Source organism: Sitodiplosis mosellana, unplaced genomic scaffold (genome assembly GCF_009176505.1).
Source record: "Sitodiplosis mosellana isolate CC-2019 unplaced genomic scaffold, AAFC_SMos_1.0 Smas_scaffold_6226, whole genome shotgun sequence".
In the NCBI taxonomy this organism is placed as follows: Eukaryota; Metazoa; Arthropoda; class Insecta; order Diptera; family Cecidomyiidae; genus Sitodiplosis; species Sitodiplosis mosellana.
The window spans coordinates 22,651,820-22,665,506 of record NW_022601467.1 but is presented as its reverse complement, the minus strand read 5'-3'; the positions used below and the strand labels follow the sequence as shown (position 1 = coordinate 22,665,506).

Sequence of the window (13,687 nt, the reverse complement as noted above, 5' to 3'; positions counted from 1 at the left end):
TCGGCTATCAGTGCTGAGAGAGGGAATACAATCGAACTGTCATTCTGTGTACACGTCCGCATTCGAACTGTGTGTCAGCTTGTCTATTTTCATTTACCGTTCAAACGCAATATAGTTTTCTGCGTGCGTGAGTATATATGAATATGCACTTTGACATAAAACTAAGAACGTCGAATAGAGCAAACGGAATAGGAGAGAAAAACGAGATACATAAAAGTCACATCTAAGACGAAATACATAAACATCACGACGAAAAATCATTGTCAATAACATTGATGTACAATATAGGTTCACATAGGTGAAAATCAATGTTTTTGTGTGCGGCGATAACAAATATAGCAACCACTTTTTGATATTTTTTTCACGTCATTTTCTTTTTTCCATTCTCTATTCCGCCAAATTGTGATCCAAAGATAAAGTCCAAATAATTTTATTTTTAAATCTAAGTAGTCTATCTTTAGTTCTTCATACATACGCTTTTTTTCATCACAATTAGCCGCGAAACATACATTTATCAACGATGTGGACAAATTTTTTATATATTTTGATTGTAAGCTGTTTAACGTTCATCAATGCCGATGAATATATGAAACGGGAATTTTCATTGGTGAAACCATACTTCGGTGAGTGAATTGAAGAAATTTAATCATTTGATGCTCATTTGGTTTTCTCGGTCAAATTTCTCTGTGCATTGCATTGATTCGCTTGTGTATAGGTGCCGGTATGGGGACGCTCCCGTATTGGGATTTTACCGGTTCCACTTTGGTTACATCAAATTATATTCGTCTAACGCCGGATATACAGTCACGAAGTGGTGCTGTATGGAATTCAGTGGTACGTGTCAATTGTTTAACATGATTGTATTTCGGTTCTGTTTGTTTGTTTTTCTTTTGCTTCATTTTTTCATCAATGTTCGTTCATTTTTAGCCATGTATGTCACAAAATTGGGAAGTTAATATAAACTTCAAAGTGTCCGGCAAGGGTAAGGAGCTATTCGGTGATGGATTTGCGATCTGGTATGCAAGAGATCGATTAGTTCCAGGACCGGTGTTCGGCAGTAAAGATAATTTCATGGGTTTAGCCATCATTTTGGACACATACAGCAACCACAATGGACCACATAATGTAAGCTATGATTGAAACAATGGAAAAAATATCCAAATTAAGTGATGATGAGATAAGATAAGAAGGAGAAACGGACAAGAAAATAATTGGTGTTCTTTCTATTGCGCAGCATCAACATCCATACATCAGTGCAATGATTAACAATGGCTCATTGAGCTATGACCATGATCGCGATGGAACATTGACCCAAATCGCCGGTTGCGAAGCCAAATTCCGTAATGTTGACTACGACACACACATCAGCATCAAATACTTGAATGAACGACTGACGGTGTTGACTGATTTAGAAAATAAGCGTGAATGGAAAGTATGCTTCGAATCGCCAAATGTCAAATTGCCAACCGGCTACTATTTCGGTGCTTCCGCAACAACCGGTGATCTATCGGATAATCACGATATTATCTCATTTAAATTCTACGAAATCGAGCCGATTGCTGATGTAAGTTCAAAAGTTTATGCTCATCTTCAATTGTAGTTCATTCAATGTTTCAACATTCCATTGAGTCATGGGATCGGTGTGAATGAATTGATTTTCCTATTCATTGCTTACACTTGGATATGCTTCATTTTTCTCAATTTAGGAAGTCACGTTGGAAGTTCGAAAGAGTATTATTCCTTCAGCTGAAGTGTTTGAAGCTCCACGAGAACGAAAAGAAGATGTGAAGCCAGGAATGTCAAATGTCAAGGTAGGTTTTTTGTTAATTGTTACCATATCTCTGCGACTTGCAATTTTTCTATCAAAAATTTCATTTATTCGATTGTTCTAGATCTTCTTCTTGATCCTGTTCGGAATGATTTGCGCCATAGTCCTGGCCATATTTGGCATTATGTACTATCAAAAGCGAAAGGAGTCATCACGAAAACTTTGGTGATGACGATACACCAAAATTAATCCACTAATAAATATATTCATAAAATTTTGTACAAACCTAAGCACTGGTTCAATGTAAAAAACAACGAGAAAGAGGAATTGTTGTAATCAATTTTTTGTTTCTTCTTGCAAAGACAAAAGCATAAATTATTGAATAATCGACGGGCAGGTAAATTAGTTAGTAAAAGCTGTGTGTGTATACATGAAAATTTGCTTGAAAAAAATGAAGAAGGAAAAATCATTTACTTCAACCTATATTCTTTTTGTAGAAATCTGTTATCCACTTGATGAACCATTGACATTATCTGTGTGTTAAGTTCCATTGAAGAAAAAAAACTGACTGTCGAATAAATGAAAAATATATCCAAAATAAATTTAAAGCCAAAACAATAAACATAAACGCTTTGTTTTTTTTTCAATAAATTCCATACTTTCGTATCTACAAGGACGATGACAACCGTATCGTACCAGTGCATTTGTACCGTTTTTTTCTCTCTCTCTAAGATTCTACATAATAAGTAATGCTCGTATCTAAATATACTTGAAAATGGTATCTTCTTGTTTTGCAATCGTCTGGATTTCGAGTGTGATTGGGCATTGCATCCAACTCGACAATAGCTCCTCCGTGTAACCGATTAGGAAATAGACTTTGTTTGGTGCGATGCCGCGGCGCATGAGGAACGCAATTCGAATATGATTAAATTGTCGCTTTATGATGACTTCGCTACAAACCAACGAATGAAATGTGCCGGTGATGAATTTCCGAATGAACATATCCTCGACAACCGTTTGACACGGTCGCAATCCATCTTGTAAATTCGCTGTAATTCAAGCGAGCCAAAATTAATACGTGATAAAATACCTAATACATGACATGGTTTGCCAGTGCTTGCTTACCGCAATTCCACGAGTTCCAAGCTTTTCGGGTGGCAATTTGGTAGGGTGGATTTGCCATTTCATACGTTAACGGACGATCTCGTTTTGGTGTTATTTTGTATTTTCCCGACGACGTTTTTAAACACACGGCCGATGCATGAATCGATCGGCTCGGCGCCAATTGACTCTGTGTTGACACAATCAACTGAAACGATTGAAAACAAATTCAGTAACATTCAATTCATACCGAATGTCCAAATTCATTCAAATAAATAGAGAAAACTCACCTTTTGCACTTGGCCCAAAATCGATCGATTCATTGTGCAAGTCTTCCGGTTAAGGTATATTTTCTCTGTAGAAGTATTCGATTGGAGTATTGAAAAAGGAACGTCTTATTGTTTTTCAGTCATAAACTAAGGTTATGTGCATCCGTTTGACAGAAGAGCTGCTTACAGCTTTCGTTGTACAAAATCGATTGCCGTTATGTGAGGTTATGGTTTTACCTACGACTCTCTGCTTCTTTGTATCATCCATAGAAAATACTTTTTGTCTTTATTCAATTGAAATTCAGTCATAAAATGACGATCCATGCTATGTATGCCTATGAATGAAAATGATAATGAATAAAACGCATATGAATATATTTATATATATTTTTGTAATTGATTTTTCCTTATTTTTTGTCTTATTTGGTTCTATATCATGTATTCAAATAATGAAATGAAATTGTTTGATTTTATGTCAAATTTATACACCTTTCTTTAAAAAAACAAACATTGTAATGAAGAACAGAGAATGAGTTTTTGTATTCCTTTTCTTTTTACCTCGTAAATTAAAAAGTTAAGTGATGCTACGACTCTATAGAGAGTTAGATTGTAATTACAAACTCTAGTTTGTGTTTTTGTATATTGTTTTCTTGTGTTTGCGGTTTTTTTTCTTGCTGTGTTGTGTGTTTGTTAATGCGAGTGCTGGCAAAATTAAGTAAAGACGGGGTTTCATTTTGTAGTTGGAGGAGGCGAACAAATTGCAACAATTCAGATTTATACAAATTCTTTAATACACAATCTCAATGTTGAATGTCGTCGTCTACTTGCTGCTGTTGGTGCTGAATATAATTTTAAAAATTATCGATTCGAACCCAATAGACAGCGTTTAGTTTGGTTTTTTTTGTCGTTTTCGGGCGGAACACAACATACTACAAATTTAAAATTCAATGATGTTTACAATGTTACATGCTAAAGCATTGTTTGATCTATGTGCATTTTCAACAATAAAGACAATTTTTTATTAGCATTTTGGTCGATTGTTATTTTTTTCTGTTTCTGCTGCAATGAATTTACTGTTCTAAAATGTTTTTTAAACAATGAAATGTGATCAGATGGTTGTTTTTGTTGATCATTTGTTTGTTATTGTTGATAGTTGTACAATTGGGGATTTACTCTTTCTCTCCTTCACGAATTTTGGTCTTGGTCAATATTTCATTCCATGATACCAATTCGACACAAAAGAAATAATATCTTTCACAGAAATTTGATTAAAGTATAGTCAAATTTACTCTTGAAATTTCAATTAGTTTTGTCTGTGTGTTGTTTGTTTTCGGTTTTTTGTTCAGCTTTGCTTGGTTGTTGTTGCAATTGGTACAAAAATGTTCTTGTTTTTTGTTCTTCAATATAAGTTATCATTCAATGGTCGGGGGCAATTGATTGTATCTCTGTTGTATGATGGTGGTGGTGGTGGTGGTGGTGTTGATTGGTGAGTGTTTCTATCGCTATCTGCGAAGACCGTTCGGAGGTTGTAGGCTGGTTGAATGCATTAATTCGAGCTCAACGAGCAACGGAAAATGATCGGATGGTATGTGTGGATGTGGACAACCGACGACCTTACTCTCGCGCAACCATTCATTGGACAGTGGACCGAGCAAACCGAGCGGTACCATTCCGTTCTTCGAATAGAAAATATAGTCAATGATACCTTTGAAATCGAATGTGTAGTTGGTGTAGGGCATGATGTCTTCGCTGTATGCGGATGCCAATTTGAATGGATGCGTGAATTCGGTCAGTGAATCGGCACCGAGCAATCGTTGTAAGCAGGATTTGTAGCCGAGCTCTTTGAAATCTTGATGGTCCATCGATACATGGCCCGAGCTCAAGAATTCAATAACACCTGAATCGGGCAGTGAATTAAAGTCACCGCACAGCAACAGTTGAACATTGTTTGCATCGTATTTATGCGGTGGCCGGAGGCTGTGATTCAAATCGTCCAGTATTGTTTTCAGCTCATTGCTCAGCATCATCGTTTGAATCAGTTTGACATCACAGAATTCGGGATCCCAGTGAATATGAGCGGTACAAACTAAAATCGGCTGCGTGATGTGTGCTTGTTCTGGTGTCAGACCATCCCATGCTGACTCTTTGATTTTCAACAGCGCGGCCAGACCGATGTTATCCTTTGGCATTACTCGATTCAACATATTATCAGATCCTTCGGCATTTGCCATAGCCAGTTGATTGAACTCAATTAAATGATCTTTGATCAATGTAAATCTGCGGATAGACAAACACACACACACACAAAAATCAAGGTAAATTAGCTCAGTGAATTGATTAAACCGCACATTGAAAGAAGCGAAAGAACAGGCGAATATACTCACTTCGCTGCGCGGAAGAAAATTGCACAACCGTCAACATATTTACGCTCGTTTTCGCCCATCGTCTTTGCCCGGGATTTTGGTGAGAAAATGCCATCATATCCATCATTTTTCAGTTCAATTTTAAAAAAATTATAGAACTGATCCGTTTCGATCTCCTGCAAACTAATGATGTCGGCTGAATAGTGACGAATCTCATCCAAAATCGCCTGCAACACAAAACAAATCATTGGAACATTTCCATTTTATCGAGAGAAACAAATAAAATGCTTATCGGTGTACAATCAATTTTCTGCTTGTTTAACAACAATCGGCGCATTCAATCGATGTTATTTACCTTTTTCCGGTACTCCCAATTTAGCGCCCAACTCGGACAGTATCCGTACATTTGTCGGGTGGCATATTTATCACACAAGACGTTATAACACATCACCGTAAATATAACTAATTGAGAACAAAGGCAAACGATGACAGGTGAGAGAGTTTGTAAATAAATTGCGAAAATGTGAAATGGAGAACGGGAGAAAATAGAAAAATATAAAGCACACACACACACACACACAAATGAGCGGTGTCAATGACTTACATGCCGGTCTAGTTCGATTAGGTCTAGCAAGTGGAATCCAAGGCCGTTGAGGTGGTGGAACATTCATTATCGCTGCTGAAAGAATTTTAAAGATTAGACCCAAACAACAATCATCGTCACTCATAATACGCAAATTAGTGTTTTGTTTTTTTTTCTTCTTCTTGTTTTGCGTTCAAATACGGTCATTCTCGTAAACTTGACATCAAATTAAAACTTACACGATAGATTGTCAAGCAAATACGTCAACAATTTCTGCGTTCCATTCGGCTCATTGTAGATCGATTGAAGATCTTTCTGCAACGGATTTCCATGCAGTCCCAAAATGTGAATGTGAAACAGTTTACCGATTTCATTCGGTAAAACACGCAGTAAATTGTTGTTAAGCAACAATTCTCTGCCGATAAAAAGAGAGAAAGAGAAAAACATACACGAAATAAGTATTAAAAACGCAATTGTGCAATAGATAAATGTAAAAATGCATTGGAATCAATTAAACGAATGAAAATGTCGGCCATTCAACTTGACAAAATGCTTACCTCAGGTGAATCAACTCTCCCAATTCGGCCGGCAAACTTCTCAATTTATTACTGGACAGATCCAATGTACGTAAATTGATTAATTGACCAATGTCACTAGGAAGTCGTAGTAAATTGTTATCGTTAAGGTATAACGCTGTCAAATGCTCGAATTGCCATAGAGTCGGACTAACATTCCGTACATTGCCTGCAGCAAACGAAATGGAGGAAAATAAAAACGAGAGCAACGTGAGTGAGTTTAGTGTGTATGACAGAAAGAGGGAGAGTGAACGATAAGCTAAGAACAGGCGATTTAAATGTGAATATACCAGTTATTTCAACACCAGTCCAGTTAGACTTTCGTCCTGCAGCCACATCTTCTTGTGACATGAAGATCTGTTGCCTCCGATTGTTGCTGCTTTCATATCTGTCTTTGTTACGAGACATCTTATAGACATTTCCTAGATGAACAAACGCAATGAAACCAGTCAGTTGATTCGAATAAAATTGATTGAATCTTTCAATAACGAAAACGAATAATAACAAAAGCCACATGTGCATTAGCATGTTAGTCTCAAAATGAAATCGTTTTATTTTGTATTTGACTTTTGGAGAATCGTGATATGAGTCAAAATTCAAGGAGAATCAAGACAAGTCACCAACCCGTTGATCGCAACATCATTTAAGATCAGTCCGCACAAATCGAAATAAAAATGTATTCTAACAACACGGAATGTGTAGTCGCTTTTGACCAAATGCAAAACAATACGAGCGTGTTAATACTATTATGATTTTTTCGGTCGAAACCAAAAAAAGAGAAATGCTTAATGAACTACAGCTATTTATTATTAATGCAATCAAAATAACCTTTCATTTTTTTGTCTGCCATTACACACAGAAGTCATCCAGGTTGGATGTCAATGTTTTTGCTTCTTTTTGAAAACAAACACACTCACACAGAGAACACAACACTTTTTTTTTATTCTTTGTAATTTATGACGATTTGCTTATCGTATGTTGTTGTTGGTTTTATTTTTCGGTCGGGTGTTGAATTGCTGTTGACTGACTGTTGCTGTTGTTGTTGTAGTTGTTGTTTTTCGGTCAGAGATGGTAAATGTTGAGTTGATGGGCTTTCCAACCGCTAATCGCTCCGAATCAATTGATTAGTTAAGTGTAAAAACCACAAAAAGCCACAAAATTTGATGAGCTTAAATCCTTTTTTAGTTAGCACAGAGACAGAGAAAAGAAAACAGAAATAATCAAACGGTTTGATTGAACGCAAAGTTGTAATTTAAATCACTTGATCGACACTATCGATCTATGTCTATCACAATACATTCCATTTTCATCTCCGAAATATATTTTGTTTACAATTTATTTACGCTTTGTTTCTCCTCTATCAGTTGTTATTCAGAAAAAAGACAAGCGATTCCGGAATGAAATGAAATTGAGGTACATAAGTGCTTCGTGCGGGACACATACAATAACAAAAAAAAACTTGTGAAAAACATTGCGTCTCCATTTTCATCTCTCTTTTTTTCATTGGTCATGACAAGCGTGCACACATAAAGAATAAGCCAAACAACAAAAATGCAGAAAACAGAACTCAAAAAGAGAGATGGCATCAGCGCAAGTGGGATATATTTTTTCCCCTTTTTTTATAACTTTTTGGTTTTCCGCTTTTTTCCTTCGAAGGAGATGAAAATGCGAATTTAACGCAAAATGAACAACACACCACAAGAAAAAAAACACACAATAACCCAATCGAATAAAATGATTTACCTCCGTAAAAAAATGTTGTCGAATGTTGCGATGAAATTTGTCCTTTGTTCTGGCTTGCTGTTGATTACGGAAAAAAAATCAACTTGCGATTCAAACTTATTTGCTTATTTTGCTTGGTTTTCTATGGTTTAAAGTTGTTTTTGTTATATGCTAATTTATACAATTTTGTGAGTTTATTTTATTTTTGTAGAACGTAAATTCAAATGTGAAATTCATATAAATCTGCTTGATATGGGAGTAAATGTGTAACCAAGTGTGTTTGTATAACGTGTGTACACTAAAAACTTTCTACTGTAGCATTTGCGCTTGATTTTTTTTTTCATTTCGTCTTCACTTCAGTATCTACCGTCGGCAGTTCAACACTAGACAGCTCAATGTGGTGGTGCAATGGATGCGTTCAATGATAGAAACGCATCAAAAGAAACGCAACATCAAAGTACATCCATCCGATGCAGCCCTATTGACAAAAAACTTTATGCGGATTGTATCTATCCTGCTTCGCTGACTGAATTTTGCTGGAGTTGCAATTTTGAAATTTATGATCGTCACAAGTGCATGTTGAAATGTTGTTCTATAAACAGGCAACAATAACAAATAAAATCTTTTCAAATGTTCAAAGATAGGGAATTGAGTTTGGTGGCCAAAGATTCATTTAAAAACATCTATTGTATTTCTTGTATATGCCATTTGTTTTTATTACCGTTCAAATATACAATTATTGTATTTTCTTACTATGGAAGTGGTTGGTAAGTCATATTTTATTAGGTATTATGGAGAGAAGCAGAATATCTATTTGAAAAGATGATAAGATATTTATAGTGCTTCCAATACTTTGCATACTTTTTCTCAAAGTGGATTCGCTTTCAATCGATGCAACCGGTAAAAGCAATGGTTTTACCTTCCTTTTTGAAGATGTAATGAAGAAACGAAGACAATATTCGGTAAGCTGAAGAAACAGATGATCAACGTAAAACTTTATGTGATCTCACTAAAGTATTTTAATCCGTTAATGTTGACCATCAAATAACATTGGTTAGATTTGTAGCAGCCTTTGCGAATCAAATGATTATTTATAACCGTTACAGTTCGATTAAAATCAAAACTACATCCGAATGTAATTTTTTTTTATTTCAACAAACGGAATTTACATTTATGACTGAAAAATAACGATGGAATCATGAATTTTGACGAAATACGGTTTAAAAAGTCCTAGTTTGCAGTGAACTTCAATTTTGTTGTTTTTTTCGGGTTGTGCAAATGGGCTTACTGTTACAAATCAATCAATTCTAATAAGCGCAAAAGCAAGAATAAACCAATTAGAGCTTAGATAATAACTAGAGCTTATTCGATGTATTTTAGTTGGACTGTAAAAAAAATTATTATAATAAAAGAAACTTTTCAAATAAACACTGGCACAACATCCATTCGCTGTGTCCCTATTAACAAAAACAATTGGGATCATCGTACATGATAGTCGATTGTTCTAAAATTGCTAATTTGAATTCTATGGTTGCATCAAGTGCATGTTCATTCTAAATAGAAAACAAAAAACACATCATATTTCAACTTCTTGAAAAAGGAAACACCGGGAACTGAAATGTGGCAGTTACATCAATCAAAACATTCCGTAACCATGGCACTGCTTTCAAAACAATGCGAATATTTTTTCCTGTCTAACTAGAACCAAAACATTCAAAACTCCTATTCGAAAAATATCCGAGAAAATCGAAAAGAAATTGCATCGATATGTCGTTTTCGATAAATCCGGCATTTTCATTCAGTTTGAATCGTATTTTAGTTGGTAGTGTTAAATTTGGTAAATATGATGGCATCCATGTATGTCTTACGGCCGTTACTAGCACCGATAAAGTGATTTTACACAATCCGTACAAAAAGCTAAGCGAATCGAACAATCGTTTGTCATGGGCCGAGGCAAGCAGTGATATTGCCGTTTTAAATTTCAACCAGGAGATCCGTGCCATTGAAACTGGCTGCCTTTCCAGCGATCCCAAGGATATTTTGGTCATTGGCAGTCCAACACAGCTTTTAGGTGAGATGGTAACATTTCCATTTTTCAAATAGCACCGAATAAACTAGAACAATTTAATTGAAAATTCAACTGGTTTATTCCGCTTCAGCTTATCACGTTGACAATAACAGGGACCTATTTTATAAGGAGATTTTAGAGGGTATTTTCATCATTCTTATTGGTAAAGTATGTTCGTTTGAAAATCCGTTAGTGATCGTTGGTGGAAATCGTAAGTAATTTTCATCGTTTCACGTCAATGATATGCTTGGTTATTTATGACTTGAAATGTATTTTAGAGTACATCCGCGGCTATGACATTGAGGGAAATGAAAAACTTTGGATTGTCACCAGCGGAAATGTAAACTCACTCGCTTTAGTTGATTTTAATAATGACGGAAAGAATGAAGTAAGCCTCTATAGAGTATCTTTATTAAAGTATCGTATTACTATAGTATCTTTGAATTTATGACCAATTCAAATTTACCATCTTATCAATTTTCGTAGATCGTTTGTGGATGTGATAATGGAACGATTAAAATTTATCAGAACGATTCACTTTTGTCAGAGTTTTTCGAAAATTCGAGCATTATCCAAGTCTCAAGAATAGGTTGGTTGAATCATTTTGCTTTTTCTAAACACTTGACATAAAATTTAATTTTGATTAGACCAAACACCGATGCATACACTATTCGAAAAAATGGTAAAAATATTGAACTTTCAGATGTTAGCAGTTTGCTGGCTTATTCGCTGAATGATGGTACAGTCGGTGTTTACAACGAAGGTGTTCGACTGTGGCGGATCAAGGTTGATTTTGTTGATTTTGATCTTTTTTGTTAAACGAAGCTAATTTGAACATTTGAATGATTTACAGTCAAAGTCAAAGGGCTTATCTATGGCCTGTTTCGATTTATTGGGCACCGGATCACTTCAGCTGATCATCGGATGGGAATCTGGAAAGGTAGAAAATAAACGAATTTCAATGATTTTTTTTTTTATTCGAATTTTTATATTTTTAAGTATCTTTCATTCAACTGCAACTGAAGGAAATGGAAACTGATTTAACTATTTTAATTAATTCAGGTTGACATAAGGGACATTGCGACCGGAGAAAGTTTGTTTAAGCTATCTTTGAATCAAATGGTGATATCTGTTATGCAGGCCGATTATCGGGGAAGAGGTGTGAATGATTTGGTGATATGCACTAGAAATGGCGATATGAAAGGTTACGAACGATCAAAAATCAATTTGCAATCGATTAAGCAAATGGACCATAGTGAACTAAACTCTCTAATGACCACAAAGAAGAATTTAATGCTGGAACTCTCACAGTATCAATCGAATGCAAAAATCAACAAAGAACATTCCGAGTGAGTTGACTTTGCATGGGAAAGCTCTTGTGTTTTATAAAACCAACTTCTTTGGATATATTCATATTTCATTTGAAACACTTTGTTCTCTAGAAGTGATATGACACAAAAGTTTTCGATTGATGGCAAAACGTTTTTATAGAATAGTTCGAAAATAGTTATTAGATCCACTCAATTTCCATGATTTAAAATGTAATTTTTTTCAGGAATGAAGATCTGCGAATTTTGGCATCCGATGAATTTGGTGTAATTCCGGCGAGCACTCGACTTCAAGTGGCGCTATCAACAGTTGCAAGCACTGAGAAGAAAGTATGGCCTTTTCATTTTCATCCATCGTTCTATTAAGCTAAACCAATTTATTCTCATTCTTTTAACTTAACAACTATTTCCATATCAGCTCCATATCGAATTAAGTGTTTGTACAAACAACGATACAATCATCAAGGCGCTGATCATTTTCTCTGAAGGAATTTTTGAAGGTGAAACCCAAATTGCGTATTCTTACAATAGACCGACATCTCGCATTATTCTACCATTTATTACGCCAAAAAATATCGTCTACGATATTCATTTGAAAGTTAGTTCAACGATTTTGACATTTCATTTAAATTATTATCAACATTAAATTTCAATTTGAATTTCGATTGATTTGTAGATTTTGGTTGGTTTCGAGCACAGCAAGCAATTTCATGTATTCGAACTGACGAGACAGTTACCAAAGTTTGCCATGTATGCTGTTGTTGATGATTTCAATCCGCCGGTGCATCTTCTTGGTAACATTTCAATTGATGAAACCACTAGCTATGTATCGTTCAAATTAAGCGAACGCTATCAGAGACTTTGCCTTTGGATTAATCAGGTTAGCACTGGAAATGGAATGACTCTTTGATTTAAAAAAAAACCATTTTAACAAATGTAAAGTTTTGCATTATGTTTTAAGAATTTCTTGTTGCCCACCGACATTGAGCCGGAGCATATCACGAATTTAGATGATATTCGATTGTCTTTGATCAGTGTTTACGATAAGAGTTCAGTTGTAATTTGGTTCTCGGATAAGAACGAATCGAAAATCATCACCGAAAACATGGATTTAGCCGGTGATTTAATACATTCATTGGCAAATTTTCTGAATATCGAGGATTTGAAGGTAAGTGAAAGCAAATGTCAAAGTTTGGATTCAATTAAGTATAAAAATTCCATTGGAGAAAAAGAGAGAAAATGCTATTCAAATATTGTAGACAACGGCCTGCTTTCCGAACATCACAAATCGGTTGAATCAATATTATGAACGAATCAGTGGTTTTGAAACGACCTATTCCAATTTGATATTGGATGTGGCGCACAAGAAGTACATTGCCAAAAATTTGCTTATTCAAGCAGAAGATGCTCGACTCTACAATGAGTATGTAGTACAACAATTACAGCCATGTCACCGTCATCCTTTCAATTCACTTTATTTCGTTTTCGATTTTCAGAAGCGATCTAACACGAATTTACACCAATTTGAATCGACTGAACGATGATATGGCGAGTTCGTTTAGAATTCGGCAGCAAAATTTTGTGGAAATGCAGAAGAATTTGGATGCAGTGAATTCCGTGCTAAAATCATCGATACGACTACGAGGTAAGTGTGACAATGTTCAATTAAATTTGCAAATTTAATTAATTTTCCCTCTTTTATTTCATCGCTCCTCGTTGCCATTTTTCTAGTGGGAAATTATGCGGCAAAAATGATGCCGCTGTTCAAGATAGCGGTGAAAAACAAAAATGTTCAGGCAATCGTACGAATCATTGAGCAAGGCGAAAATTGAAACCACTCACGCTCGTTCGCTCTCCGGACTCGCTCAACATAAAATTTGACTGTGTGTTTCGCCAAATTCGTTGAATGG

The 13,687-nt window shown here is 35.4% G+C and overlaps 4 protein-coding genes across 7 annotated transcripts; 2 read left to right on the top strand and 2 right to left on the bottom strand.

Moving 5' to 3' along the window:
- Positions 1-502: 502 nt before the first annotated feature.
- On the top strand, positions 503-2,396 carry LOC129578427 (vesicular integral-membrane protein VIP36). Of its 2 annotated transcripts, XR_008689101.1 has the most exons (7): positions 503-623; positions 716-834; positions 928-1,125; positions 1,235-1,564; positions 1,707-1,811; positions 1,893-2,165; positions 2,266-2,396. XR_008689101.1 is itself a non-coding variant. In XM_055466957.1 (6 exons), the coding sequence occupies exons 1-6, from the start codon at positions 521-523 to the stop codon at positions 1,995-1,997; spliced, it is 960 nt and encodes a 319-aa protein (XP_055322932.1). In that variant the 5' UTR covers positions 503-520; the 3' UTR covers positions 1,998-2,396. The 2 variants fall into 2 exon arrangements, 1 of the variants encoding a protein (XP_055322932.1); XM_055466957.1 differs by having other exon boundaries at positions 1,893-2,396.
- LOC129578429 (28S ribosomal protein S24, mitochondrial) lies at positions 2,096-3,382 on the bottom strand. Its single transcript, XM_055466959.1, has 3 exons — positions 3,160-3,382; positions 2,894-3,077; positions 2,096-2,817 (listed from the first exon to the last, which is right to left on the bottom strand). The coding sequence occupies exons 1-3, from the start codon at positions 3,190-3,192 to the stop codon at positions 2,528-2,530; spliced, it is 507 nt and encodes a 168-aa protein (XP_055322934.1). The 5' UTR covers positions 3,193-3,382; the 3' UTR covers positions 2,096-2,527.
- A 523-nt stretch (positions 3,383-3,905) lies between these two features.
- Positions 3,906-8,813, bottom strand: LOC129578422 (CCR4-NOT transcription complex subunit 6). Of its 3 annotated transcripts, none has more exons than XM_055466946.1 (9): positions 8,403-8,813; positions 7,488-7,835; positions 6,950-7,081; positions 6,642-6,828; positions 6,324-6,499; positions 6,106-6,177; positions 5,857-5,963; positions 5,523-5,728; positions 3,906-5,415 (listed from the first exon to the last, which is right to left on the bottom strand). In XM_055466946.1, exons 2-9 carry the CDS (start codon positions 7,507-7,509, stop codon positions 4,641-4,643), a joined length of 1,677 nt encoding a protein of 558 aa, XP_055322921.1. In that variant the 5' UTR covers positions 7,510-7,835; positions 8,403-8,813; the 3' UTR covers positions 3,906-4,640. The 3 variants fall into 3 exon arrangements, with proteins under 3 accessions (XP_055322921.1, XP_055322920.1, XP_055322922.1); XM_055466945.1 differs by having other exon boundaries at positions 6,106-6,180; positions 8,403-8,781; XM_055466947.1 differs by lacking the exon at positions 7,488-7,835 and having other exon boundaries at positions 6,106-6,180; positions 8,403-8,752.
- A 1,335-nt stretch (positions 8,814-10,148) lies between these two features.
- Positions 10,149-13,635, top strand: LOC129577756 (Bardet-Biedl syndrome 2 protein homolog). Its single transcript, XM_055465266.1, has 14 exons — positions 10,149-10,452; positions 10,541-10,660; positions 10,728-10,837; positions 10,936-11,038; positions 11,153-11,235; positions 11,303-11,389; positions 11,512-11,798; positions 12,005-12,107; positions 12,196-12,375; positions 12,454-12,657; positions 12,739-12,945; positions 13,037-13,200; positions 13,274-13,422; positions 13,509-13,635. Exons 1-14 carry the CDS (start codon positions 10,149-10,151, stop codon positions 13,607-13,609), a joined length of 2,202 nt encoding a protein of 733 aa, XP_055321241.1. The 3' UTR covers positions 13,610-13,635.
- The last annotated feature ends 52 nt before the right edge of the window (positions 13,636-13,687 follow it).